General features: G+C 41.2%; 2 protein-coding genes across 2 annotated transcripts in view; both read left to right on the top strand.

The window, feature by feature from the left end:
* The first annotated feature begins 2,555 nt into the window (after positions 1 to 2,555).
* On the top strand, positions 2,556 to 23,997 carry zgc:109965 (Nicalin-1-like). Its single transcript, XM_063209767.1, has 15 exons — positions 2,556 to 2,697; positions 3,662 to 3,852; positions 4,456 to 4,600; positions 13,850 to 13,947; positions 14,371 to 14,448; positions 17,649 to 17,752; positions 19,632 to 19,720; positions 19,963 to 20,102; positions 21,030 to 21,208; positions 21,448 to 21,535; positions 21,764 to 21,802; positions 22,524 to 22,696; positions 23,120 to 23,173; positions 23,340 to 23,418; positions 23,532 to 23,997. The coding sequence occupies exons 1-15, from the start codon at positions 2,556 to 2,558 to the stop codon at positions 23,586 to 23,588; spliced, it is 1,656 nt and encodes a 551-aa protein (XP_063065837.1). The 3' UTR covers positions 23,589 to 23,997.
* Positions 23,998 to 26,056: 2,059 nt separating this feature from the next.
* LOC134458556 (uncharacterized) overlaps positions 26,057 to 26,409 on the top strand; it is a 5,616-nt gene continuing 5,263 nt past the window's right edge. The window contains exon 1 of the mRNA XM_063210953.1: positions 26,057 to 26,302. Within this exon, the coding sequence (XP_063067023.1) occupies positions 26,174 to 26,302 (129 nt within the window). The 5' untranslated portion in view covers positions 26,057 to 26,173. The remainder of the gene's footprint in view (positions 26,303 to 26,409) is intronic.

The following is a 26,409-nucleotide window of genomic DNA, read 5'->3' as shown; positions in this document are numbered from 1 at the left end:
GTGTAGGAGGCTTTTTCATTCATAAAACATCAACACTTTCACCTAGAAATTTAGTTGAAGCGTTGTTAGCGAGCTCTAGGAGATGACTCTAAACGGTGAAAAGATCATGTCCCAACTCCCATTACTTTTTAAATGGCAGTTGTGTAAAAATTGCTGGGCAATGGCTTTTCCTATTAATTTTTTAAGTGCCTTTCTGAAGAGGTCAGCGCATCTTCCACAAGAGGTCCATTTGTGACTGAACCGTTTAACCTATAAACTTTATTCAAGGACTGTTAGATCTCTGCCTTAGAGTACAATACTAACTACAGAGAATCAGAACAGGTGCTGCCAATAAAGGCTTCCATCTCAACTGTCAGATTCTCTCAACATTCTATTCTTAACGAGCACCTGCACTATTGTTCAGCTCTTCAATGCAATCTGATATTGTCTTGCTGGAATATTTATGACAGCCAGCTGCTTGGCTCAATGGTAAAGGAGCTGGATTAGAGATAGGGAGGTTGTGAGTTTGAATCCCACTCTGACCCATGTTGATTTTCAAAATTATATCATATGCAGTGTTCCTTAGCCAACTTAATATAGCATGTATGTCATTTAGTATATCCCCAAAACGCAGAGCTACAACACTTTCAAGATGGCTGAATCCAAGATGGCTGAATTGTTTGGCCCATAACTTCTGACTGGGTGGATGGATTTTTCCCACATTTCTTTTAGCTTTGTTTTCACAATAGTAGTTTGTTTTTAATTTAGGTATAGAGCAGTGTTTCTCAAACTTTTTCAGACCGAGGACCACTTTGTCCCCCAAAAAGTGTTCAGGGACCACCTGTCAAGTCAATTGACATTTGAGGGGTGCTAATTTGACACGGCTAATTTCAATGCAGATCACTTACTTTTTATTTACATTACAAGCCTGTATTATTGTGGTGGAAATAAGACTTACCATGTGTTTGACATTGTAATTGTGGTACAAATATGGCCTACTTCTAGCTCATCTTGAAAAAGTAGAAATCCACTTGCGGACCACCTGAGCTCTGTCGCGGACCACCAGTGGTCCCCGGACCACACTTTGAGAAACACTGGTATAGAGATATCAAAAATAAAACTGCTCAGCTCTGCCCCAAAAGGCAAGCCCGCTTCCAGCATTTTCTGTGAGAATGCAATTTAGTTGTATTGTACTCTAGTTACTAATCATTTGTAACTAATGTCATTGAGACCTGTATCCTTCACAGTTTATGCCGTTTGTGATTTTTGTATTGTCAACTATTGAAATGATGAAAACCAAGAGAAGGTTGCACCATGCATTTTGGCATTCTGCCTTCCTCAGTGTGTTCTTTTCCATTGAATGTTTTTACTGTTTTGCAATATGCTCGATGTGATGATGTAGTAATTGATTGTAAATTACCATTGAGTTTTCATTGGGTGTTGGGGAAATGGGATGGGATGGGTGTGGGTATTTAAGACCTGTTGTCACTTATATATATTACACACTGAGGAAGGCAGAACGCCGAAATACGTCTGTGTAATAAAAAAGTCAAATGCATGGTTGCTTTTCAGTTTTACAATAATTTGGTCAGCACCCTAAAAAGGAGAAAAACTCTTTGTGGGTGAAGCCTGTTCCAACCTGTATGAGCCACTATTGAAAGGAGCAATCATTTTCATGTTCATTGCCTTTTTGTAATCTCCTCTGCATGCAGAAGAAGGAAGGTACAGATGACCAGAAGCATGACAGTAGTCAGACAAACACAACTGCAGTAGATGGTGGAGATGGCCTGAACACGGCATACACCTAAAAGCTAATTCTCTCCACTAGTCCAAAGTGAGAGCCTACAGTTCCTCAGAGGAGGTTATGGGGGTCTGCTACAGTTTTAAGCTCTGGTCAAGCAATCAGCCAATAGAGGTAATGGTGCATCATGATATCCTGTGCTGTAGCTTTGCTGATTGGAGGAGATGCCTGAAGAGCCGGGACTAATCCCCTGAGCGACAGATGGTGTCTGGGAGATTATGGCACCTGTACACTTGTCTCAATGGCAGTCACATCACCCCGAGTAGCCTAGCTTTGAAGACTGCAAAATACATTTTTTAAAATCTTATTCTTCTGTGAAGGAAAGAATTGTGAAGTCTTGCCAGGTAAGGGAAGCCCATTGTCATATTGGTGTGTTTGAATGTTTGTGTTCCTACCTGTAAGAAACTTTTCAGAGTGTCAGTGAGGAGACATATCCCTGCTGTTGTGTAACATTGCCTAGAGAGCCAGAATTCATGCTACAGTAGACTACTTCTGAATTTCTCCACAAGCTACTGTATTTGTCTTCACATGACACTGACACATAGGCCTGAGGTTGAAGAAAATTGCCACCATGAAATAATGTTATTTGGGTCTTTTGTTTGTTTTAAAAGCTGTTATATGCGTGCTACCTCACTTGGGGCTAAGACCACGTGGAACTTGTATCGGCTCTTTAAGCTGTGATGGATACGTGTACTGTATGTCTGTCATGGAAGCCTGTTTCCTTTTCTCTTTGTAGGTCTGCTGCTCTCTGAAAATGCAGTGTTTCGGTGTGAGGATGGGGACCGAGGCTGTGACTGCTGTGCTGTTTTTCCTGCTGACTTTCCAGTGCCTGAATGCATCTTCCTTATCATCCATGTCCTCCTACGAGTTCACAGGATACAGGATGCAGCACTACCTGTTGCAGCAGGACAAGCATGGTACTGGCACCTACACGGTTGTGACACAAGCACACAGACTATAGTGGAGAAAAAGGGGAGCAGGGGGGAAACAATTCACCAACCATCGTATCAATGTCAAGAGCAGTTGTCTGATGTCTGTTGACACCATAGTGTATAATGAATATACACTGTATATAGCAGGACTAATGTATATTTTTTGCACATTAGTCGAATTGAACAGCTTGCTGTGTAAGCTATAGCTGTGAACATGTTTAGGCCAGTGAATTCAGAGAGCGTCATGAATGTGACTGGTACAGTTTGTTACAGAAATCACCATGACCATTATAATTATTGAGAGAGTTGAACAGAGACTACACAACAGGCCAAATGTGGTGGTTGGCTGTGATGGACAGGCTTTTGTGTGTACTGGTCATTACCATAAGTGCTTTCCAGCTCTGTAATCTCAATCACAATCAGAAGCATGGTGTACAGTAATTATCTCCAGTGTAGAGAGGGGCTACCTATCGGACAACGTTTCTGAGGCTCCGACCCTAGCCAGTGTGTCAGGGCTCCTGTCTGCTGGGATTAGGTGTGAGGTCATTTGCAACAAAGAACCCAGAGCTACCGGTACATTATGACACTGAGAAACTGTATGGAATCCCTTCAACTGTTAACATAAGTTATGTGTCAGGTGAGATATAATATTTCTGTTGTTACAGGCCTTCTATTCTCATGAATTACACAAATTTTTTGGCATGCTCTCACTGGAGACTACAAATCCCTCATTTATTGTGACGTATAGCATCACACAAAGCTGTTCTAGATGTTTGAATTCAGGTATCACATACTGAGCCTTTCAGGACCAGCATTTTTCACATTATATTATTGACCGAAGTTGAAAATATTGCCCACCAGAGCAATAACGTTGAGGATGGCCTCTCTGATTGCAGACATGGAGTCAGCATGTCTTCTGACCTTTTGCTGCCTGTTTTCCTTCCCCCAGGCTCCCGTGGGGCCATAGTGGTGGCGGAGGCGCGCTCCTCTGACCACCCGAGCCTGACGCGCCGCTGTGTGGTCATGAAGCTGACAGACTTCACGCTGCAGGGCTACGAGGAGGCCCTGAGGCAGAACGCTGCAGCCGTTCTCATCCTACTGCCCAGCAACACTTCAGCAGTACCACATGAGGTCATACAGGTACAGTAAACACCCCTCAAGCACTACCAGTTGTCAGAAATACTATGCATATACTATATACTCTATATACTGTATACTCTGCAGTAAAAAGGATGTAAAGTTTATTTTTGACAGCACTTTTTGTTTTCACAGTCGCAATGATTAGGCCATGATAGGATTATGAGAGAAAATATGTAATAATAATAGTGAACAAACTACTTGTACTACTACGAATACTAATAAATCAGCATTATTATTATTATTATTAGTATTAGTATTATTATTATTATTATTATTATTATTATTATTCATTAGGCCCTCAGGGGATCCTGATAGTACATAACATACAAAATGACAAAATGATCTAGCTCCCTCCAAAGCTGTAACCTGTTTCCAAAAATGGCAGCGCTCCCACCATGGATGTTTTACCAATCAGAGGGAGACTTGTCCCTGAATGAGTTGTACCAAGTGTTGGGTTTGAATGACTGCGTCCAACTGGGAACAGGAAGTCTAACAGACCGAAACACTGTCTAAATCAGAACAGCAGTACTGAGAAAATAACCACTCAGACACAGCTGTCCATGAGAGTCTGTGTGCATACGTGCGTGTTTGTTTCCTCTTAAGAGCTTCATGGAGACTGAGTTGGAGGTGCTGCAGAGGGACTCCCTGATGCCTTTGTACGTGGTGGCCGAGGACGAACACATGCTTCACATGTACGAAGAGGTGAAGCTGGACACGGCCACCAGAGCCTCCTCCATCCTGGTCAGAGGTGAGGAGGGAGAGACCATAGACATTGGCATACACACAAGCTTTAGACTTGTACATGCGGTGCGGCAGTGGTGGAGAACCCTGTTCGGCAAGCAGAAGGTTACGGGTTCGAGCCCCTCTCTGCCTGACCCCATCGATGTATCCTTGAGCAAGATAAACCTCAAAATGCTCCTGGTGGCAGGGTGGTGTGTGGCAGCCACTGCCACCAGTGTGTGAAGTGAGTGTAGTAAGTGGGACAATGTGAGGCATACAAGGCTAGGCAAGACAAGTTTATTTGTATAGCGCATTTCATACACAGGTGCAACTCAATGTGCTTCACAAAAAACAAATGCAAAAAGAAAGAAATTAGAGTCAAAGAAAATGTAAAACATTTAAAAGAATGTAAATGACTTTGAGGGCTCGAATGTGAGGAAAGGCGCAGTCCATTTACATGTCCAATTGTCCATTCAGTTGCATTGGTATGAGGGGTCATGCAGCTACATACAATATGGCAGCATTGTTTATGTGGGTCAGAGGTGAGGAGGGGGAAAGACCATAGACTTCCTTCCTATACATGTTTCTATACATGACGATGCGTTCAATCCAAGTGGCAACCTTCTGCTCAAAGTAATTAAGCCAGTTTTTCCCCCTTATGGCTGGAGATGGCTATGGAAGCAGATTTTCATGTCCGGAAGTTTGAAAATCCCATAGAGACTAATTCTAACCAGGCAATTTTTTAAGTTTTTAAAAACTATTAGGACTTAGGAGCATGGTTGGTAGAGACAGTAGTGACCTGTTCTCGAGAAATAGCGTTCCTGCTGTAAAGAAATTCTCTCCCTAGAGGACAATTTGTGACACGCGGCTTTCACCTAGTGTTTACATAGCACAGTAGATGCAGTGTAACCCAACAAGTGAAAGAGTAGATGAACATGGAAAACATAATAGGGCCCCTTTAATTCTTATCAAATTTAGAACGAATACGATAGCACCACCGACAAAACAAAAGGTCTTTAAGAGACTACCATCAATGTTTAAATCACACATTTTGATTCATATTTCACATGAGCAAATATATGCTATGAAAATAGTAGTTTTCTGTAGGCAAGTTAAATAAATGAATACATTCTTCTGCCATTCACTGATCATTTAACAGGTAAATGCAGACCCTGTGCAGATGTGAACATGCCGACACACCCCTTCAATATTTACATGATGCATAAGAGTGAAATAATACATATGTTCTATAGACACAAACAACCTCAAAAACTTAGCATTTGGTATAGAATTGGAACCAGATAAACTTTAAATCTAAGTGTATTCCACTAAGATTTAAGATGTATTCCATTAACTGTATTCCACTGTATTCCATGTTTTTTTGTATTCCATCAATAAACGAGACCATCCAAACGCATCTGAAACCATCATGATTTGAACTGTGTTGGCTCAAATCAACTTGGTTACACAGCTCTTGGAAGAAATTGTTTTTTTATGTTGGCTAGTTCAAATTTGCATCATACAATATTGGTTTAATGGCTTACGTGACTGATTGTTTGGGAAAACGCACTCCTGGCCAGCTTGAAAATAGCTTCAGTGTTGTTGCTTAATTTTATCAGGATTAAGTCTGGTATATGGAAAATAGAATCATTGAATCAATAGAATGTCTTTAACTGACAGTACTAAGCAAAATCACATAACAGCACATAACATTCACATATCAGTGGTACATTACAAATGCACCAAGGAAAAGTCTGATTCCAGACCCACTTTAGGCCAAATTACAAACCCTTACATCTTTCAAGCTCCCCATATTCCTCAGATAAAGTAAGGGCAAGATGGTACTTCCAAGTGTGGCGAAAATGAACGATGGGAATTGGAGGTGGCAGTATATCTCATGCGAACTGAGCGGCAAAACATCTCCAAGTAGTATAATAAGCTTTATGGGGAGATAGGAAACAAGGGTCACGATGAAGCTATTGGTGATGGTCTGCAGAGCCCTCTTAGTCTAGTCACCAGAGGGGGGTCACGCGCACCCCCTGTACTTGTTGTCAAAACCTATTTTTTTAGACACCTCCATATGTCTAATTTACAATAAGAGATGTTAGCATTGCTGCAAATTGTCCCATGGGTGTTTTTCAGGGCTCATCTTGGAAACTGTGCAATAGCGATTTTTACAATTCAGACATTTGACTATTCAGATAACTTTTGAACCAGACATGGTACAAAGACAAATGAGACCACTTTTCCATATAATTCTAGCATGGGGAATTGATTGGAAGGGTCAATAGGTTCATATAAACATGTTTAGACTACTTTCTAGGAGAAAAATGACTAAAATGTATCAACTATTCTAGAAATTCTGACAGGAACTAGTGTGTAGATTTTCAAAAATGGTGTAAAGATGACATTCATTGCAAATATTTATGACTAGAAGATTTCTTTGACTCGAGGTGACTACCATACATGCTGTCATTAACATTAAAACATCCCTGCCACCTTTTAAGGCTATGCTTAGTCATGGTTGATGCGAAAAGCATAATATTAGCAATCAGATGCATTGATGACTTGACCCTTCCAAAGCATCCAAAAACAGATTTGTCAGTGGTTTATCAATTGTCAATAGTATCAGAAGTACTTTGAACATAATAAATGTTTACCCAGTTTTTGGTGACAAGAAAGGCCTCAATTTCAAGATGGCCGCCACCATACAATGACCAGGAATAGTGATGTTTGATATGTATTGTGATAATATAATATTCTCAATACCCTGCTTACTTGATGGGTAAGTAATTATGAATAAAAACTGCCATGTGTAGGCTCAGAATCTTGTGTAGCCAATACAGATAATAATATCAATATAGTGTTTTTTACCCCATGTTTTCTGACTTGATCCAGTCATGTTCTGAGTAGGCCTAATTGCATTACTGTATACCGCTAACAACAATGTAAAATTCCCACTTTCCAGCAATTCTGAAGATTTAGAATCAGAATACTTTCATTTGGTATTTCCTAACTCCTCGAAGTGGTGTTGGCAGCACAATGTATATCATTTCTCGCAAACAAATTCACCCTTTATTGCTTTAAAACATGCAACACACCAGCCAGCTCCTGCACATTGCTGTAATTTACCAGAAGAAGCCACCCCAATTTCCATGGTAACACAACATGCCCAAACACCTGTAGCAATAGCATTGTAGTGAAGGGGAGTAGAGTTGTACAGCCGGTACTCGAACCCAGACCTTCTGGGGTAGCAAACTGGGGCTTTGACCGCTACACCAAAGAGCCAGACTCGTTGGCATGTCAGTCAGAACACACCCATAACCCTCGTGATGGTCACTCAATCACACTGCCTTCCCCTTCTGGAATCACACCTGTGAGCGTCACACACTCATGGGGTTCCCCACTCAACTGCCCATCCCATCCAGTGTGCCACATCATCTAAGCTTGACTCATCACTGGGGTCCCTCATCCTGGGGGTCACTCACATGGCATTACGGCTCACACATATTGGGTACGCTTCCGATGGCCTCATGGTAGCCATCCCACTTCTGACAGCCGGGGACTCGAACCCAGACCTTCCAGGGTAGTAAACTGAGGCTCTGACCGCTACACCAAAGAGCCAGGCTTGTTGGCATGTTAGTCAGAACACACCCAAAACCCTAGTGATTGTCTCTCCATCACAAGCATAATAAAAGACGCAACAAATTCTCCGAACTCTGAATATCTATAGTAACATTGAAGGGCAACTCCTGCCAATTTCAATGTGCTGTTGCATTGCTCCGTCACGCTACCCTTGACTTGTCAGTAGCCGGTGACGCCGTAGTTTTTGACTCAGCCCTTTCCGAGATATGAGCTATTCTAATGGGGGCAACTTTTGTCTATTTTTATTTTTTTAAATGAGCATAGGCCTACTCCAAATATTTCCCCAAAAGGTATCACTGTTTGCTAGCTGTCTGCTGATGTTGCATAACCTTTTGGATGTTTTTGGGAATAAATAAAAATGTTTTGCCCCCATTAGAATAGCTCGTATCTCGGAAAGGGCTGGGCCAAAAATTGCAGCGTCACCGGGTACTGACAAGTCAAGGGTAGCGTGAGCAATACAACAGCACATTGAAATTGGCAGGAGTTGCCCTTTAAGCCAGGGGGTATACTGAGAACATGGTTAAATGATAAACCAGACTCTGTTAACCAACGATGAGTGGTAAACCTGCTAATAGATATGCCTATTGTTATCCTTTAGTAAAGAACATTAGGGGTCCAGGCTCCAGATGATATACCTCTAACCTACTAAACCAGCTAATTAGTATACCCCCTAGGATGCACTCTGATTTAATATTAAAATGAAAGCTTTGGATTTGACCACCATTCTCTCCAGGCATCAGTGAGAAACACTGTGTCTGTGTCAGACTCTGTGTCTGCCACACTCTGTGTCTGCCATAATCAACCCATGAACTGGTCCAGACAATGGCCAATGTTGTGTGCTCAAAGACAGAGCAGAGTTGCTAAACACTCTCTTTACCAGCAAGCCATGATCCCATCATGTTTTAAAGCGGCCACCATCAAACTTGTGCCAAAGAAATCATTCCTATCCTGACGCATGCATCATGAAATGCTTTGAAGGGCTAGTACACAAGGGCTTGCACATCCAAAAACAAATCCATCCATCTACCCTCTTATTGTTCACATTGTATACTCAGCCAAATATCCCACAGAGGAGGTGATCTCTCCCGTCGTCCCAGCCCTATTCCATCTGTACAGAAAACTAATATGAGAGAATGCTCTTGACATATGAGGATGCTGGTCATGGATTGCAATTCAGCATTCAGCACCAGTACCTCATCTACAGACTGTACAATCTGGGTATCAACACCAGCCTCTGCAACTTGCTTCAAGACTTCTTTAGGCAAGCACCAAATTCCAAGAACCTCATTCATCATGACTCTCAGCACAGGGCCCAAGGTTGTGTGCTCAGTCATCAGTGCAAAACAACCTTTAGCACCAATCCTCTTTGGAAGTTTGCAGATGACACAGCTCTGGTGGATATCCTCGCCATGGGGTGATGAGACCCAGGAAAGATGTTGACATTGTAAATGTGGTACAGACACAACAACCCAATACCCAGGGCACGCCCAACACCCTTCACACTCTTCACCCATCACTCGGTTTGTTACGGGTGTAGAGAGAGTGAACTACAGAAAATCCCTGAAGAGGTGCATGAGCGAGGTTCTCTACTGGGACACCAACCCTTTGTCACCGATGAAGCCCATTAATGCCATTGCTTCCTGTGTAAACTGGAATGGGTAAGTGCTTCACCACCCATCATGAACATTTGCTCAGCTAGTGCTACATATCCAATCATCTATGTGTGCTGTGGCAAGACAGTTGGGTGTGTCCTTCACAATGTCCAGAACATGCAAGATATGTCAGGAGACATGTCAGTACACCAAGGGACATGGGAGGAGGCCATAGGATGGCTTACAACCCAGCAGTGGGATTGCCAGAGCCCTGCAAAAAAATCAGCTTTTTAGGCCACTAATGTCAAATGCTCAAATGCTCAGGAGCAATAACAATTCTACAGTATTTATTTAGTGACTTTCAAAACACCCAAGGTTGCTTTGCAGTGTGTGTGTGTGTGTGTGTGTGTGTGTGTGTGTGTGTGTGTGTGTGTGTGTGTGTGTGTGTGTGTGTGTGTGTGTGTGTGTGTGTTAGAGTTTGAGAGTGAGTCTGGAGATGTTTCCGAGATGGTAAAAAGTATATTTGGTGACTATTTTGATGTGGGACTGAATTGATGTGGGACTGAATTGATAGTGATAAATCCAAGATGAGCATCAATCCAGGTGATCCTTAATCCAGTGAACTCAGAGAGCCATTCCAAGAGGATGGTGTTAGAAACTGTCTCAAAAGCTCCAGAGAGGTTCAGGATGATGAGGATGGTTTCATTAGGAGGGTATTAGGGTCTGGTGTCCACAAGTGGGGCCTATTCCTACAAAGCAGCACTGTAGGGACCGATTTCCATATAGGCCTACCAGATAACATAAAGACTGGCACATTCACTATTGGTTCCCTGTGCTCTTCACAGATGAGAGGAGGTTCACCTTGAACACGTGACAGACATGACAAAGTCTGGAGAGAACATGGAGAATGTTATGCTACCTGCAACATCTTTTATGAACAGCACACGGTGCAGATGTTGAATGTAATTTTGATGTCCTTTTGTTTATACAAATTGCTCCCAACAATGCTGCTCAGAAAGCATAGGCCCCACGTGTGGATACCAGGCCCTTATACCTTCATCATGAAGTCTGTTTCTGTCCAAGTACTTCTGATACTATTGTAAACCACTGAAAAATCTGGTTTAGATGCTTTGGAAGGGTCAAGTCATCAATGCATCTGATTGCTAATATTATGCTTTTTGCATCATAGCCTTAAAAGGTGGCAGGGATGTTTTAATGTTAATGACAGCATGTATGGTAGTCACCTCAAGTTAAAGAATGTTTCTAGTCATAAATGCTTGCAATGAATGTCATCTTTACACCATTTTTGAAAATCTACACACTAGTTCCTGTCCGAATTTCTAGAATATTTGATACATTTTTCATTGATGTCATTTTTCTCCTAGAAAGTAGTCTAAACATGTTTTTATGAACCTATTGACCCTTCCAATCAATTCCCCATGCTAGAATTATATGGAAAAGTGGTCTCATTTGTCTTTGTACCATGTCTGGTTCAAAAGTTATGTGAATAGTCAAATGTCAGAATTGTATAAATCGCTATTGCACAGTTTCCAAGATGAGCCCTGAAAAACACCCATGGGACAATTTGCAGCAATGCTAACATCTCTTATTGTAAATTAGACATATGGAGGAGTCTAAAAAAATAGGTTTCGACAACAAGTACAGGGGGTGCGCGTGACCCCCCTCTGGTGACTAGACTATCTGCTTCTGGGGGTGGACCTTACTCCTTCCGGATAGATCCGGCTTCCTCAGAATGTGGAGGACAACGATATCACAAAATGTGATGGTGAAAACTGACAAGGCAGGTTGGATTTCCCAAATTATGGGGTGCACCATGTGATAATAAAAGGAATCACACAGTCCTAACATCAGAGTTATAACCCAGACTATCACACACACAACTGCTCGGTACCTAGACCGGCTCATCCTTGTGTAGATGATGGGGTGAACCACAGCCATATAGCAGTCTACACAGCAACAGGCCATGAGAAAAGGACGGCCATTAAAGTTGAACCCCTCAAAGTAGTAGATAACCCTGAAAAGCAGTAAGTTTTGCCAGATGAGGAAATTGAGTATGCATGGAATTCTGGAAATGTTGAAAAGCAGGTCCATAATGATAAGGTTGAGCGTGTAGATATTGTTGGATGAATTACTGCGCTGCTTCAGAATTAGAACCCAGAGCCACACACTTGCAGATGCACCCACACATGCACAAGGGGCACTGAAGACAGCCCAAACCAAAGGACCCACAAACAGTTTGACACAAAATTGGTCAAATTCGTCAGTTGTGTTCAAGATGGTGGTCGCATTAGAAAATATATCAGTGGAAGCCATGGCTCATGAATTGTTCTGGATGAAAAGTACCGTGATATTGTTTTTACTAACTAATTTTAAACAAAATAGCCTCCACATGACATGATATGAGTATATGAAGAACAAAAAGCAAATATAAATTAAAACATGCTCAATGCTTACAAATAGAAAATTCCTTCATTAAAAGTCTCAGGCTCTGGTTTGCTGACTTTGATGACCTCTAGTCCAGATGGTTAACATCGCCTCTGCCAAATGTCAAAGAGTACATTAAGCTTACCATCCATATCATGGCTTGTTTGACTATGGCACTATATTAATGAGATTTGCTATCCAAAACCATATCCACTCATTTCCATGGCTCAGTTTACTTTGACACTTGTCAGATGCATAGACTGATGGATGGTGTGTTTGCTTAAGGCTAAAAGGTGGAAAGAACAATGTGTTCTTTGTTACATAAGTAGAGGCAAGGGAAGTTTATTAGTATAGATCACTTGATACAAAGAGAGAGAACAATGATTAAATGACAGAACACAAGTGCAAGGCTATACAATTCATAAAAAATAAGGCATCCATTAAGTAATAGTACAAGATAATAAAAGTACTATAATTTTTAATTTAATAATCTAAATTTAAAACTACATTGTCTGGAAGTCAGCTTTATTATTGCATTTTATTTTTTGCCTTGACCATTGGTATTACTACAGAATTAATTAAGTAAAGAACTGCATGTGTGTGTGTGTGTGTGTGTGTGTGTGTAATATAAAATAATACAACAAATAGTGGAAATATAAGGTTTCTGTTGGATAGCGAACATAGGTAGCCTACGCTCAGACGAAACGCCAGCTCCCTGGACGCACCAACTACTCCCTGGCAGACTAAAAGACTGCATGGTGGGCTAAACAACTGCTGACTACACACCAGTGCGGTGAATCTCCCTAACCTAATGCATTTTCTGTTTGATTTTGGTAACACTGTGATACACAGATAATAGACAAACTTAGAACATTTGATTTCTATTGCAGCAAAGCGTCAAACCATGCACTTCCTGATAACGTGACTTTTAGAAGTCCTGGTTCCGGTTCGTGATCCGGATCACCACCAGAATGTAATCACTTGTTTCTTGGGTCATTTGCAACAGCTCCACCAAGTTTCATCCAAATCCGATCATACGTTTTTGAGTTATCCTGCTGGTAAACAAACAGACAAACAAACAGATAAAACAGACAGACAAACCAACGCAACCGAAAACATAACCTCCTTGGTGGAGTTAATAAAGCTGTTTTAATTTCTTTTTAAAACATGACACTGTTGGGGCAGTTCCATTTTGAGCTGGTCCCAGCATTTGACAGCATGAATGGCTACATGACATTTCAATCTGTCTGGATTTTCCCTAGTCACAACCAGTAGAGTAAAGTCTGAAGACCTAAGACATATTTTAGGAGAATATTGCTCTGGCATATCTGCAACATATTTAGGGCCTAAGGCATTTAGTGATTTGTAGACTATCAGAAGAGTTTTATACTCAATTATAAAACTCACTGGACATGTATGGAAAATCCTAAACCAGTAAAGATACTAGAAATTGATCCTGTTACAAACTGAACCTAAAATATCTGTTTTCTGTGGCTAGCAATTCAGACATAATTTAATAATTCTGTAGTGTGTTGGTGTGAGAGCACCAGGTAAACTGATGTCTCTTTCTGCCTGTCCATCTCTTTCTTCTCTAGTTTTCCGGAGCATGGTGACAGCCACTGCATTTCAGATTTTTGTAAGCAACAGCAATCCAGTCAAGGCCGTTACAGATCATACCATCAGCACACTGGAGGTAAGAAACATCTCCATATCTACACTTCAAATGTACTCTGTTAATTACTTGAAATGGCATGCTGAGTAGACCTGCTAATTACAATTTGGTTTCGGACGTGGTGTACTGGCCATAGCTTTCTTTTTTATTGGTTTCTTTTTTTCTCTCCGTGTAACATGTACGTTTTATGTGCTCATATTCTACATGCACATTGTACATACAGTACATTCATTGTGCATACCTACCTAACCCTAGCCCAAACCTAAAACCTAGCCCTATGATAACATGCAAAGTGCTTAATGCTCCTACACACTTTCGTTACACTGCAATGCAATGAAACAAGGACCGTAAATAATAGTGTAACCAGAAAATGTGTCAGTGTCATGTGGCATGTGTCAGTTCATGAATAATTGAATTAATAAGTGATCCATGATATTGTTTTAGGGAGTTCTTCCTGGGGTGGGAGAGGACCCCCAGACGATTGTCATCACGGCCCATTATGATTCCTTTGGGCTGAGTCCGGTGAGTTCTGTTTGTCTCTCTGCTAGATGGTTGTCCTGAGTGGAACAGGTGGGAGAGGTGATTTAAGAGAGCTGTGTTGAAATGATGGATTTACAGCCCAAGGCTGCCTCTGCCTTCCAGCACTCACCTTTGACTGAAGTGGATTTCACCCGATTCACCAAGAGTTGATATCGGGAAGCTTTAAACCATGTTTTCCTTAGCAAAAGACACCTTTCTACACCAAATGAAAAATCTACCCAATATGTTCCTCTGTCATAGCAGACAGGATAAGACATGTGTTATTTGTTATGGCTCAGCAAGGACAAGCTCATAAATCACTCTCACTACCCTCCTGTGGCCTTAGCGGCGATGGGCTTAGTGCTTCTATTTCCCATATTTCAAACTACTTTTAAGAGAGATGGTACTTATATATGAAGGTCATCAGAAGTACAAAATGCTTATAGATTCTAAAATGAGTTGTAAGTTATAGATTTAATGTGTGGCCATTGTGTTTCCTCTACTAGAACTGGAGCAATGTACAGGGGCGGAGTGGCCCACCTTTTCCCACCGGGAGAATTTTCCCCTTGGCGGCCCTCTTTAAAAAACAAAAAACAAACAAACAAACAAAAAAAAGCGAACAACATGGTTTCCTAACCAAAAAGACAAAAGCCACGAAATCTGCAGTCGTACTACATGTATACATTAGTGTAGTCAAAATATCAACCTGAATTGGAGAATTTAGCCTGATGAAATGCACAGCCAGTGGTGTAGTCTATGTAAAACGCAGGTATACGCACCCATTTCAAAATGTCAGGGATTGCAGTATACCCACTTAAAATGGATTGATCCATTATTTACAATAGCACAAATATATACAGTACACATACACACATATACACATAAAAAAATGCTCAAATATACAGTATACCCACTTCAAAAAGTAGACTACACCACTGGAGCCATCATCACAGTCCAAAGCATTCATAGGCCTACTAGGTTAGGCTACATCACGCTACTGTTCCATGCAAATGTGCACTCCACTGTCATTTTGACAGTTTGAAATTGAAATATCGTTTAAGGAAGACGGATGAGCATGGGCACAAAGTTTTGAGTGTGGGGATTTTTAGAAGAGTAGGCTTACAAAATATAGTATAGCCTATAGTTTACAAAAAGTCTGTCTACATTGTGCAATAAACCCACCATGCAGCAAATAAGCCAAACCTAGCTACTTCAAAGCACAACCATAAGTCAACAAAATGTATAACCAAACGGTGTAGGCCTACCTTAAAACGCTGTCTTCGTCGCAGCAAATGTCTTTGTTTCTTGCAATTAGCCTACATTTTAATCCACAGTTTAGGCTACACACCCAGCACTGCTCACATCAGAATCTTGTGTGGTAATTATTTTGTTCCATTTCTTCAGACATTACATAGGCTACATCCTAAATGTGCCATATATAAATATATGTATGATATACCATTATTTCGACTGTAAGGAGATATACCTCTAGTTCTAACAAACCAATGCCATCAAAACATGTACAACGTGTTTTCCTGCTTAGCTGCAGTTCACTTCCTTACCACTTGGTGGAGTATGTTCGTAACCCAAGTCAATAACCAAAGAACAAGTGAATCTACAGTGGCAGACTGTAAACTGTAACAGTTATGTGGAAATCGGAAAATAAATCACAACTGACTAATATTTCCGTTCCTTGGTAACCAATCTAAATATCACAGGTTCTTGAAATACTGAAAACGAAACTATGTTACTAAGATCTAGTAAACTTCCGCGATCTACGGTGTATGAACATTATCAGTAGAGAAGGGGTGTGGCCAATTTACTGTTTGACACCGTCACTGAGGTAATGCGGTCGGGTTAACGGTATATATACTGTTGGGTCAACCATTATAAAAGTAAGAATTGATTTGTAGCTAAATCACGATAACTTTAACGCTGGGCCAACTGGGTAAATAGTGCGGTGGAAAACTTTGGGGCCGGTTGAGAATATAATGCGGCCGCTGTAATATATTTCACGGCCGCGGCCCACCGGGACAAGTCCCCGATCTCCCGATGGCCACTCCGCGCCTGGCAATGTATGGCTTCAATAGTACTACAAGACCATGCTTTTTTTTCCTCATCAAAAGATTGTTCTTAGTCAAAAGAGTTTGGCTGGAAGTTCGTTTTGGTGCATGAAAGATATTTCAACTTTCCATTCCAAATGTTACTTCAGTTCTGGTCTATCTTCTTGAAACCTTTCTCCTTATGGTATTCACACTCAACGTTTTCTCATTACAGAATGAGCCGATTCCTAATAATAAGGTGATCCCTTGCTGTTTCCACTGGCTTTCTAATTAGTGCAGATATCCACAAAGCCATCAGTGACTATATTAGGCGCCTGTCTTCAGTAATTATGTGGTATCCCACTCCATATTTCTTTCTCATGATGATGATGATGATGCAGTTTTCATTCTATGATTGATGTGAGTCTATTCAAATGGCTTCACACTGAAGGTTAATTACGCCAAGGCTCTCGATTGTTATGTCCCTTTCACGTCTCTTGATTCTCTCTCTCTCTCTCTTTTCTCTCTTTCTCTCTCTCTCTCTCCCTCCCCTTTGGTTCATTATTTCACCAAACCATCTGACACCATGTCTTTTTGTAAGAATTGACGTGTCCATCCAGAGATAATGCTCTGCTGAGATCAGCTTTAATAAAGAGGACTGGTCTGGTAGGGCAAAAAAACACACAGTGTTCCCAACCACTTAATTGAGCCATTAGGAAGTGTTAGGTCATCCGTGATTTAAAAAGTCTGATTAGGAAGATGACCTGCTCTCCCATTCCACATCACTGGGCATGATTACTCTCATTCACCACTCAGCAGGAGTGCTCATTCTCCTCCTCACACTTGACCGATAACGGCATGAGGTCAAAAGGCATGGAGGCATTTGACCGACCAAATACATGTACTCCTTTGGTGCTCATTTAGGGCTAAATAACATCATACTGGCAAGGTGTACATTTCAATTAACGTTTTCCGTATGTAGTGTATATAGTATTGCATAGACTGTATATGTTTTTGTGTGTGTGTGTGTGTGTGTGTGTGTGTGTGTGTGTGTGTGTGTGTGTGTGTGTGTGTGTGTGTGTGTGTGTGTGTGTGTGTGTGTGTGTGTGTGTGTGTGTGTGTGTGTGTGTGTGTGTGTGTGTGTGTGTTGACATGTTGTAGTGGCTGTCGTATGGAGCTGACTCTAATGGCAGTGGGGTGGCTATTCTGCTGGAGCTGGCACGGCTCTTCCAGATGCTCTATCGCGACCCCCTCAGCAGAGCACCGTGAGCCAACACACACACACACACACACACACACACACACACACACACACACACACACACACACACACACACACACACTTATGGGGAGGAAGAGGCTGAAAGGAAAGACAATGAATGGAAAGGAGACAAACATTTCAAATACTTTTCTTATGGTATAAAGGCAGCAAAACACCACGCATTGTTTCAAATTTCATTGCGCTATGCTTTGTAATGCACATGATTTCTACAGTGTTTTTCACTTAAATATTGTCAGCATTCTATTCGAAGTTCGCCCGCATGCCTTCATAGGTGTCCTGTTATAGGGGAATAATGGACACCTGCTCAGCCAATCAGAAGATGTTCCGTCTACTCACCGGGTGATAAAAATGTGTGGTGTGGAAGAAGTCTGCTAGCCACAGGGCTTTTGCCTTCCGCGCACCCACACTATGGAACAATCTTCCCCTTAATGTTAGGCAGGCAGGCTCTATAGGGATCTTTAAATCCAGATTAAAAACATTTTTGTTTTCATCGCATTATGTTAGGCTCTGAAATGCATTGGTCTTTTGTTAATAATTTTGTCTTTTGTCTTAGGTTCCTATTTCTATTATTATTATTTTTATTTTATTTTTTCCACCTATACAGGTCCTTCTCAAATAATTAGCATATTGTGTTAAAGTTCATTTTTTCCCCCATAATGTAATGATAAAAAATAAACTTTCAAATGTTTCATATAACTTTCACACTTACCTCTTCATTATACTCCATAGATTTCCATACCAAGTTTTTCTATTTTCAAGAAAAATCAATTCTAATTTGCCAGACATGAACACCCATTGAAAGTCAATGGAAAGTTCTGTCTGGCAAATTAGAATGAGTTTTTCTTAAAAATACAAAAAACTTGGTATGGAAATCTAAGGAGTATAATGAAGAGGGAAGTGTGGGTCACCAGACCAAAGAACAAAAAACAGCTGACAGCTAAGCATCAATGATATCTGGGCTTTCATAACCCTCATGCAATGCCACTGCCATTGACTTCAATGTTAAACACAGTCAGGTCAGCAGTCTAACCCATGACTGCGGTTTTGAGTAATGAACAAGGCTGAGACTTTTTAAAGCCTCAGGAAGCTTTTACCAGTGTTTAGAGTTAATTGGTTAATTCAAATGATTAGGTTAATAGCTTGTTTAGACAACCTTTTCATGACATGCTAATTTTTTGAGATGGAAATTTTGGGTTTTCATGAGCTGTATGCCAAAATCATCAATATTAAAACAAAACAAGACCTGAAATATTTCAGTTGGTGTGCAATGAATGTAAAACATATGAAAGTTTATTTTTTATCATTACATTATGGGGAAAAAATGAACTTGAATGAACACAATATGCTAATTATTTGAGAAGGACCTGTACTTTTTTAGTATTAAGCTTGTTTAAATGATCATGGCCTACCTTTTGATTATTTCCCCATCATTTTTATTTTCCTAATCATTTTCTTTTATTATATTTTAGAGTTAATTCATTATTTTATTGTATTTTTTTATTTTTTTTATTTTATTATTATTATTTTTTTTGTTTTACAGTGTTTTGAGACCATGTTATATGGTGATAGTGCACTTTAAACAATACATTATTATTATTATTATTATTATTATTATTATTATTATTATTATTATTATTATTATTATTATATTACATACTATACAATAAGTACTATGAATTAAAATGGTCCACAAAATCATGCCAGGGTGTCATATATTTCCCTTATTTTTAATCAAAACATCTCCTTATCGTAAAAAAAGGTTTACAGAGGTTTACATTGGTTTATAATATGTTATCATGACATTGACTGGTACATGAAAAGAAATGTGCAGAACTGATTAGGATGTCTTGTGTATGATGCAGATACCATCTCCTGTTCTCACTCACTGGAGGGGGGAAGTATAACTTCCATGGCACCAAACGCTGGCTGGAAGAGAACATGGATCATGCAGGTGAATATTGGTGCGCGCACACACACACACACACACACACACACACACACACACACACACACACACACACACACACACACACACACACACACACACACACACACACACACACACACACACACACACACACACACACACACACACACGCAGACATTGCAGACATTCACATCATAAGCTGAGGTGTAAATGCTTTGGGCACCGATTGTGTTTCACACACTATTTCATCCATTTCTCCTTAACAGAATCCAGTCTACTCCATGACAATGTGGCATTTGTGCTATGCCTGGATACTCTGGCCAATGGAGATGAGCTTTACTTGCATGTGTCCCGCCCACCTAAGCCTGGCACTCCACAACATGATTTTATCTATCAGCTGGAGCAGGTGAGATAATTAAAGTCTTACCTACATCAGTGTGAGCTTGACTACGCAAGGCTTATTTCTTTATGTATGTCATTGCACAGGGTTTATGCGTTACAGAAAAGGTGATAATACAAAGGCTACCATTCCTTTTTTGAAACCCTGGAATCTTAGCTTTTCAATGATTTATGATGGCCATCTGACAAGAGTAGCTGAGGTATTTACACATAATGTAAATAAGGTTGACAAAAGAATGTGTATAAATCAACAGAACACTGCTATAGCTTACCATCTATATGGGGCATGATGGAATATTTTGTGGTGGAATGTTTGATATCATTGTAAAGGGAAGACTCTGAGTATGGCCGTTTTGATTCGACTTTTAGATTCATTTACCTGTAGATCTGATTTGGTCCAGTTAGAACTGGTTTCATCCGGCTAAAATGGCTGGATATCCCTGATCTATCCCTGACCAGCAATCCTCAGTGCAGTTCTAACCAGACGCCTCAATTTGGCTTTTAACTCAACAGTCATATTCCTGCACCATGTTTGCACGCCATACTGTTTCACACTTTCTAAGATCATTTGAAAAAATAAAAACAGAAGCCTATTATTAACACCATAAAGCCTTTGTCGTCTTAAAAAGTACATCCTTGGTTGCAGCTTGGTTCAGAGGTTCTCTATATGGACTTGCCATGTGAGTGAACTGTCCACGAAGACACCAAGATATTTGTATGAAGAGACCTGGCATATTCAAGTGTTATGGATGTGTACTGGATTTATGTTGGATACTACAAGTTTTCTGTGTTCTACACCCACCATATATCACTGGAAAGCTGGAATTCCAGGCTTTCAGAAAATGTATGGTAGCCTTTGCCACTTTTTTGATCATGTTTTCTATATTTTAAGGCCCTGGATCATGGTAGTGTATTTTGCTTGTTGCTGTGATAGGTGATCGCTTCCAGGTTCCCCTGGGTGAAGTTTGACATGATCCACAAGAAGATCAACCTGGGGGAGCCCACCGTGGCCTGGGAGCACGAGCGCTACGCCATGCGCCGCATCCCTGGATTCACACTCTCCCACCTGGAGGACCCCAAGTCAGCACAGCGCGGCTCCATCCTGGACACAATGTGGGTGACACAGACCATCCATAATAGGAGGAACGAACGAACGAACGAATGAATGGATTAGTTACAAGTAACCGGAAAACAAAAAAAAATTATATATCTCAAAACAAGATACCTGAAGGATACCGGGGAAAAAATGTGATTAAATGAATTGTTCCTTGGCTTTCAGCTCAGCTATGTGTTATAAATCAGGAGGTTAATCTGTCTCCATGTGTCTGTCCAATGCACACACTGTGTTTTAGGGCTCAAGTGGACATGAGAAAACTCAAAAGAAATGCTGTCATCATTGCTGAGTCTTTGGCCCGGTTCATGTACAATCTTTCCGACAAGGTAGGCAAATATGAATGATTATATACATACATCATCAGTGGTTTTCAATTTTTCATCGGCTAAGACCGCCTTTTGGAATATTTTCACAACCCCTTACCTTCTATATTCCAAACACTAAACATTTTTGTTTCCTTAATATAGATAACTTGGAGAAAGGTGACAATCACACAGTTACAATCACAATGATTAACATAACATATGTGTATGTTTCTGTGTAATGTGTTGAAGGGTTCACCAAAAGAGATGCCGGTCTTCAAGGGCCAATTGGTAAGCAGCAGTAACAGCTCAAAGATGTCACACCACCCATGTGTTCTTTTACAGTATGTCTATTTCCCCAAGGTCAGGGTCTTACATCTCCCTCTAGTGGTGGTATACTGTACTGTAGACTCTCACGCAGGAGGAGACCCTTTGGACCTGCACCCACTACAGCAAACAAGATCCCACCTCCCCCCAAATAGACTGTAGTTATGTTACTATTTGAACACAGATGGTACTATTAATGATTGTCTAACAACCTTTTAGATTGAGTCATATTTAATGAATACAAAGGTATTTAACAGGGACAGCCTGTTGTTAAGGAGATGGGCTCTAGATCAGAGGGTTGCAGGTTCGAACTCACCCTTCCACTTCCTATCTAGCTAAGTGTAATGTAATACTGTAAATGTAATGTAATGTATTTTTGTGTGATTTTGGTAATTGTACTTTTCCCATTAGATCACATCTGTCCATGTTTGAATTATTGGCAGCTTGATTAAATGTCATTGCCTCTCAATACCATGACATGTATCATTTAATTGTGTTTGTAGGTCTGTGTGCAGAATTTAGGTTTTTTTTTTAAATCAGACATTATTCAGCCATGCAGACGCCTATTCTGGTGCAAACCATTATTTGGGAATAAACAACACAAACATAGTCGTTCTTTTAGGAAGAATTTCTATACTCTTGAAAAAGATTATGAGATATAAACTCTCAACCTTTCCTTTTCCAGGAGGTGCTTGACAGTCGCTTATCAGCACTGATGTCGTTCCTCACCTCTGTCCCTCGAGCCACACAGCTGATGGACAAGGAACCAGCGCAGAACCTCATGATCTCCACCTTAGAACACGAGCTCAAGCAACATCTGCTGCAGGTCTACAGACACAACTTTAAACAAGACCGCAGGTAACTGACAACACACACACACACACACACACACACACACACACACACACACACACACACACACACACACACACACACACACACACACACACACACACACACACACACACACACACACTGAATGAACATCCTCCAAGTGATTCCACACTTTTTGCCAGCAGTTATACAGACAAAGAAAACAGACATTCTCTCTCTCTCTCTCTCTCTCTCTCTCTCTCTCTCTCTCTCTCTCTCTCTCTCTCTCTCTCTCTCTCTCTCTCTCTCTCTCTCTCTCTCTCTCTCTCACACACACACACACACACACACACACACACACACACACACACACACACACACACACACAAATAATCATAATTCTTGATTGTTTTCATCCATTGCAAATGGTACACAGTTATGACTTTTTTAAAAAAAATTATTTGACAGGGAACCCGAGATCACTTTCCACGACCAAATGAACCAACCCATGACGATGTATAGGTCAGTATAATCCTCTGTGCTCCCCAATATTTTAGTGTTTTAAAAATATATTTACGTAGATGACATAATGGTCAACGTAATGAGGCTACCATGCCTTACTACTTGGCGGTCATTTCAAAGTACATCATTTACCAGACTGGTAAGGATTTATCTGACTGGTTTTCAGGGTGAAGCCTGCCGCATTTGATCTGTTCCTCGGGGGCTGCATTGCAGCATATTTGGGAATAATCTACTATGCCATTCAGGTGCGTTATCTTTGTGAGGCCTCTGTTTTGAATCAAACAGAAACATCTCATTTCGTACTGCAGGTGTTTTGTGCATTTCCATCTAAACTCTTGCATTGATTTTCTGTCACCAGAATTTTGGTCACATTTACGGTAAACTGAAGATAGCAGTGAAGTCCAAGCACCAGTGAAGCAGCCCAGCTTCCTGCTAGGATTTTCCATGGGGTCAAAAATGAGCTCACAGTATCTACTCTCCCGTTTATCAAGTATTCCTGGCTTACCTCAAAACAACAACCATCACAGGAACCACAAATCAGTTACACTTAGCACTACGGCTTTTCTTTTCTCTTAATTTGATGCTATTTGGAAAGTGTTGGGAAACAAAGAATTTTAGTCAGATAGGGATGTTTTTAATGAACAACATTTCTCAACATTGTCTTAAAACCATTGTGTTGCAACTAAATTTAGTTAGAAAACGTACAAGTATATCAGATTACATGGTAGCATGGGAATATTTATGTATTCTGTTGTGAGGTTACACAGAAATGTTTTTTTAATCTTCCTTTAGTGTCTTATAATGTATTTTGTATGTTTTTCATTAAACGTCTATTGTCATATCCTTTCTCACACCTCTTGTGAGCATGCTCCATTTGTGATATAATTTGTGTTTTCTATCATTCTTAAAAATGCAAAGGGGCTGCTGCGTAAGAACGGCAATGACATTTTAATCACCTTAGTTGTAGTAGAATTCATGGCAAAGTAAGAAGATACTTTCTCTTTCTCTCTCTCTCTCTCTCTCTCTCTCTCTCTCTCTCTCTCTCTCTCTCTCTCTCTCTCTCTCTCTCTCTCTCTCTCTCTCTCTCTCTGTGTCTGTATGTCTGTGACTTGCTGCGTCATTAACTGTAAGAGTGAAGAGTGAATGGGGCTCCTTGTCAGGCTGCTCTGGGAAGGAGGTTTGTAGAAACATGGAAGGAGCACAGTGACACAAGTGTGTATGCAGGCTAGTAGTATAGGCGTGGCTTACGTGTCAGTGTATGCAACTGACACACATACAGGACCAGCACGCCTTGTGATGTATGGACGGTGAAAGTTCATGTGCTGCTGTATTCTGAGAAGGTAATCCAATACCATTCAATGGGGGGAATCATCTCACAAGCTGTCTACGTGTACGTGTATTTGCTGCTGCTCTCACTAGCATGGTGGACAACTTCTTTGCATGTTTTAAAGCCTATTGAGCTTCTGTTTCATGTCTTTGTGACTCCTGTGTTGATGCTCACCTTTTACTCAAAAGGCCTTTTGATGAGGAGGGCTAGCACTGAGCTGCACACACTGAAAACTCAGAAAATAGGTCAACTGTGTAAACACCTTTTTAAACCACTCTTTTGGAAATAGCCACAAGGAAGTGTGTGAATACATAATCAACAAACAAACAAGGCAAACCAGACACGGGACATAATGTGAATTTATGAGCTTTCTCTGGTGCACAGCACATGGGAGATTACAACCACCCGCGCGCGCCTTGATGTTGCTGCATCAAGGGGCATAGAGCTTTAGCGCTTTCTCTGGTATCATGGGGGAAACATGGTATTGAGTGCATTTCATGTCAAGTCAAGTTAAAAACTGCTTTATGTGATTCTGATAAAATTTGTGTGTGCGTGCGTGAATGTACGTACGCGTATATGTGTGTCCGCTCGTGTTTGTGTGTGTGTGTGTGTGTGTGTGTGTGTGTGTGTGTGTGTGTGTGTGTGTGTGTGTGTGTGTGTGTGTGTGTGTGTGTGTGTGTGTGTGTGTGTGTGGCGCGACTGCTCACTGTGACTTCATTGTCACCAGTCAGGCTCCACTAGTGCAGCACTACAGTGGTGGGCACAAAAGGCTCTTTGAGGTGTAGAGATACATTATTAATGGAGGAGAACAAGGACCTGCTCCACAAGAAAGTGCCCAGAGAGGCAGTGTGTGTGTGAAACGCTACCACCAAGCTGACTGTCCATAAATCTCTTAATTTGCTATCATCCCACACTGTGTCATCTGGCCAAAAAGTGTTTGTTTGTGTGTGGGATGCAGGTGCGTGTGTGCGTGCGTGCATGCGTCTCTGTGAGAGAGAAAGCAAATGAGAGAAAGTGTGTATCTGCAAAGTGCATGCGAGAAAGCGGAGCTGCCTGCTGCTGGTCTCTGGTACCCCCCGCGAAGCAAACACCCGGCGGGACGGGACAGGTGAGATGAGAGCCTGTTGATGGATGGATGAATGGACACTCAGATCTCAGCCAGCCAGTAGCCTCCTCCTGTTTCTGGTCTGAGATCTATGACACCAGGAGCACAGCTGCAGATTTCCATGCTGTCATGCAACAATACAAAATTGCCATAGAAAATGTGGGCCTTTTTTCCCCCCAAATAATGTCATTTTTGAGCAATCAGCGTTTTTTATTTCTACATTAACTCTTTCCCATTGCAAGTGAAATGTGTGTGATATGAACTGTATTTTTCGATGGTTGTCATTCAGAAATTAAAACATGCCTTAAACTTTTCAAGAGTGCAGCACAGCAGTGAAACACAGAGCAATGAATTGGTGGCGAGAAAGAGAGAGGGATAGGGGGTGGGGGGTGAAATTGAGAATGGAAGGGGAGTGTCTAAAATAGTGAGGGACACAAACACAACACCACCACCCCCCAAACATACACACGTACAGGGGACAATTCATTCAGTTTGTGTGTGAATGTGAGGTGGACGGTGGTGCATGTGTGTGTGTGTGTGAGAGATAGAGTAAGTGTGAAGGGAGGCGATGAGCCCACAGCTCCATCTCAGCACCTACTCGGAGGAGTTCAACCCCAGGGGATGCTGGAGGGCTGCTCGCCCCAGCCAAGTGAGGCCGTCATCGGCATACCGCCGCAACAACCCGCATCCTCGACCGGTAAGGACCAGCACCTTCTCCTAACACAACACTAGCGACTACCCATAATGACAATGGTGTAGACACATAATGCAATCACTCAGCCTAGTTGAGACTACAAACCATGA

The sequence above is a fragment of the Engraulis encrasicolus genome, chromosome 11 (genome assembly GCF_034702125.1).
Source record: "Engraulis encrasicolus isolate BLACKSEA-1 chromosome 11, IST_EnEncr_1.0, whole genome shotgun sequence".
In the NCBI taxonomy this organism is placed as follows: domain Eukaryota; kingdom Metazoa; phylum Chordata; class Actinopteri; order Clupeiformes; family Engraulidae; genus Engraulis; species Engraulis encrasicolus.
The sequence above is the reverse complement of the archived record's forward strand: the minus strand, read 5'-3'. Positions and strand labels throughout refer to the sequence as shown.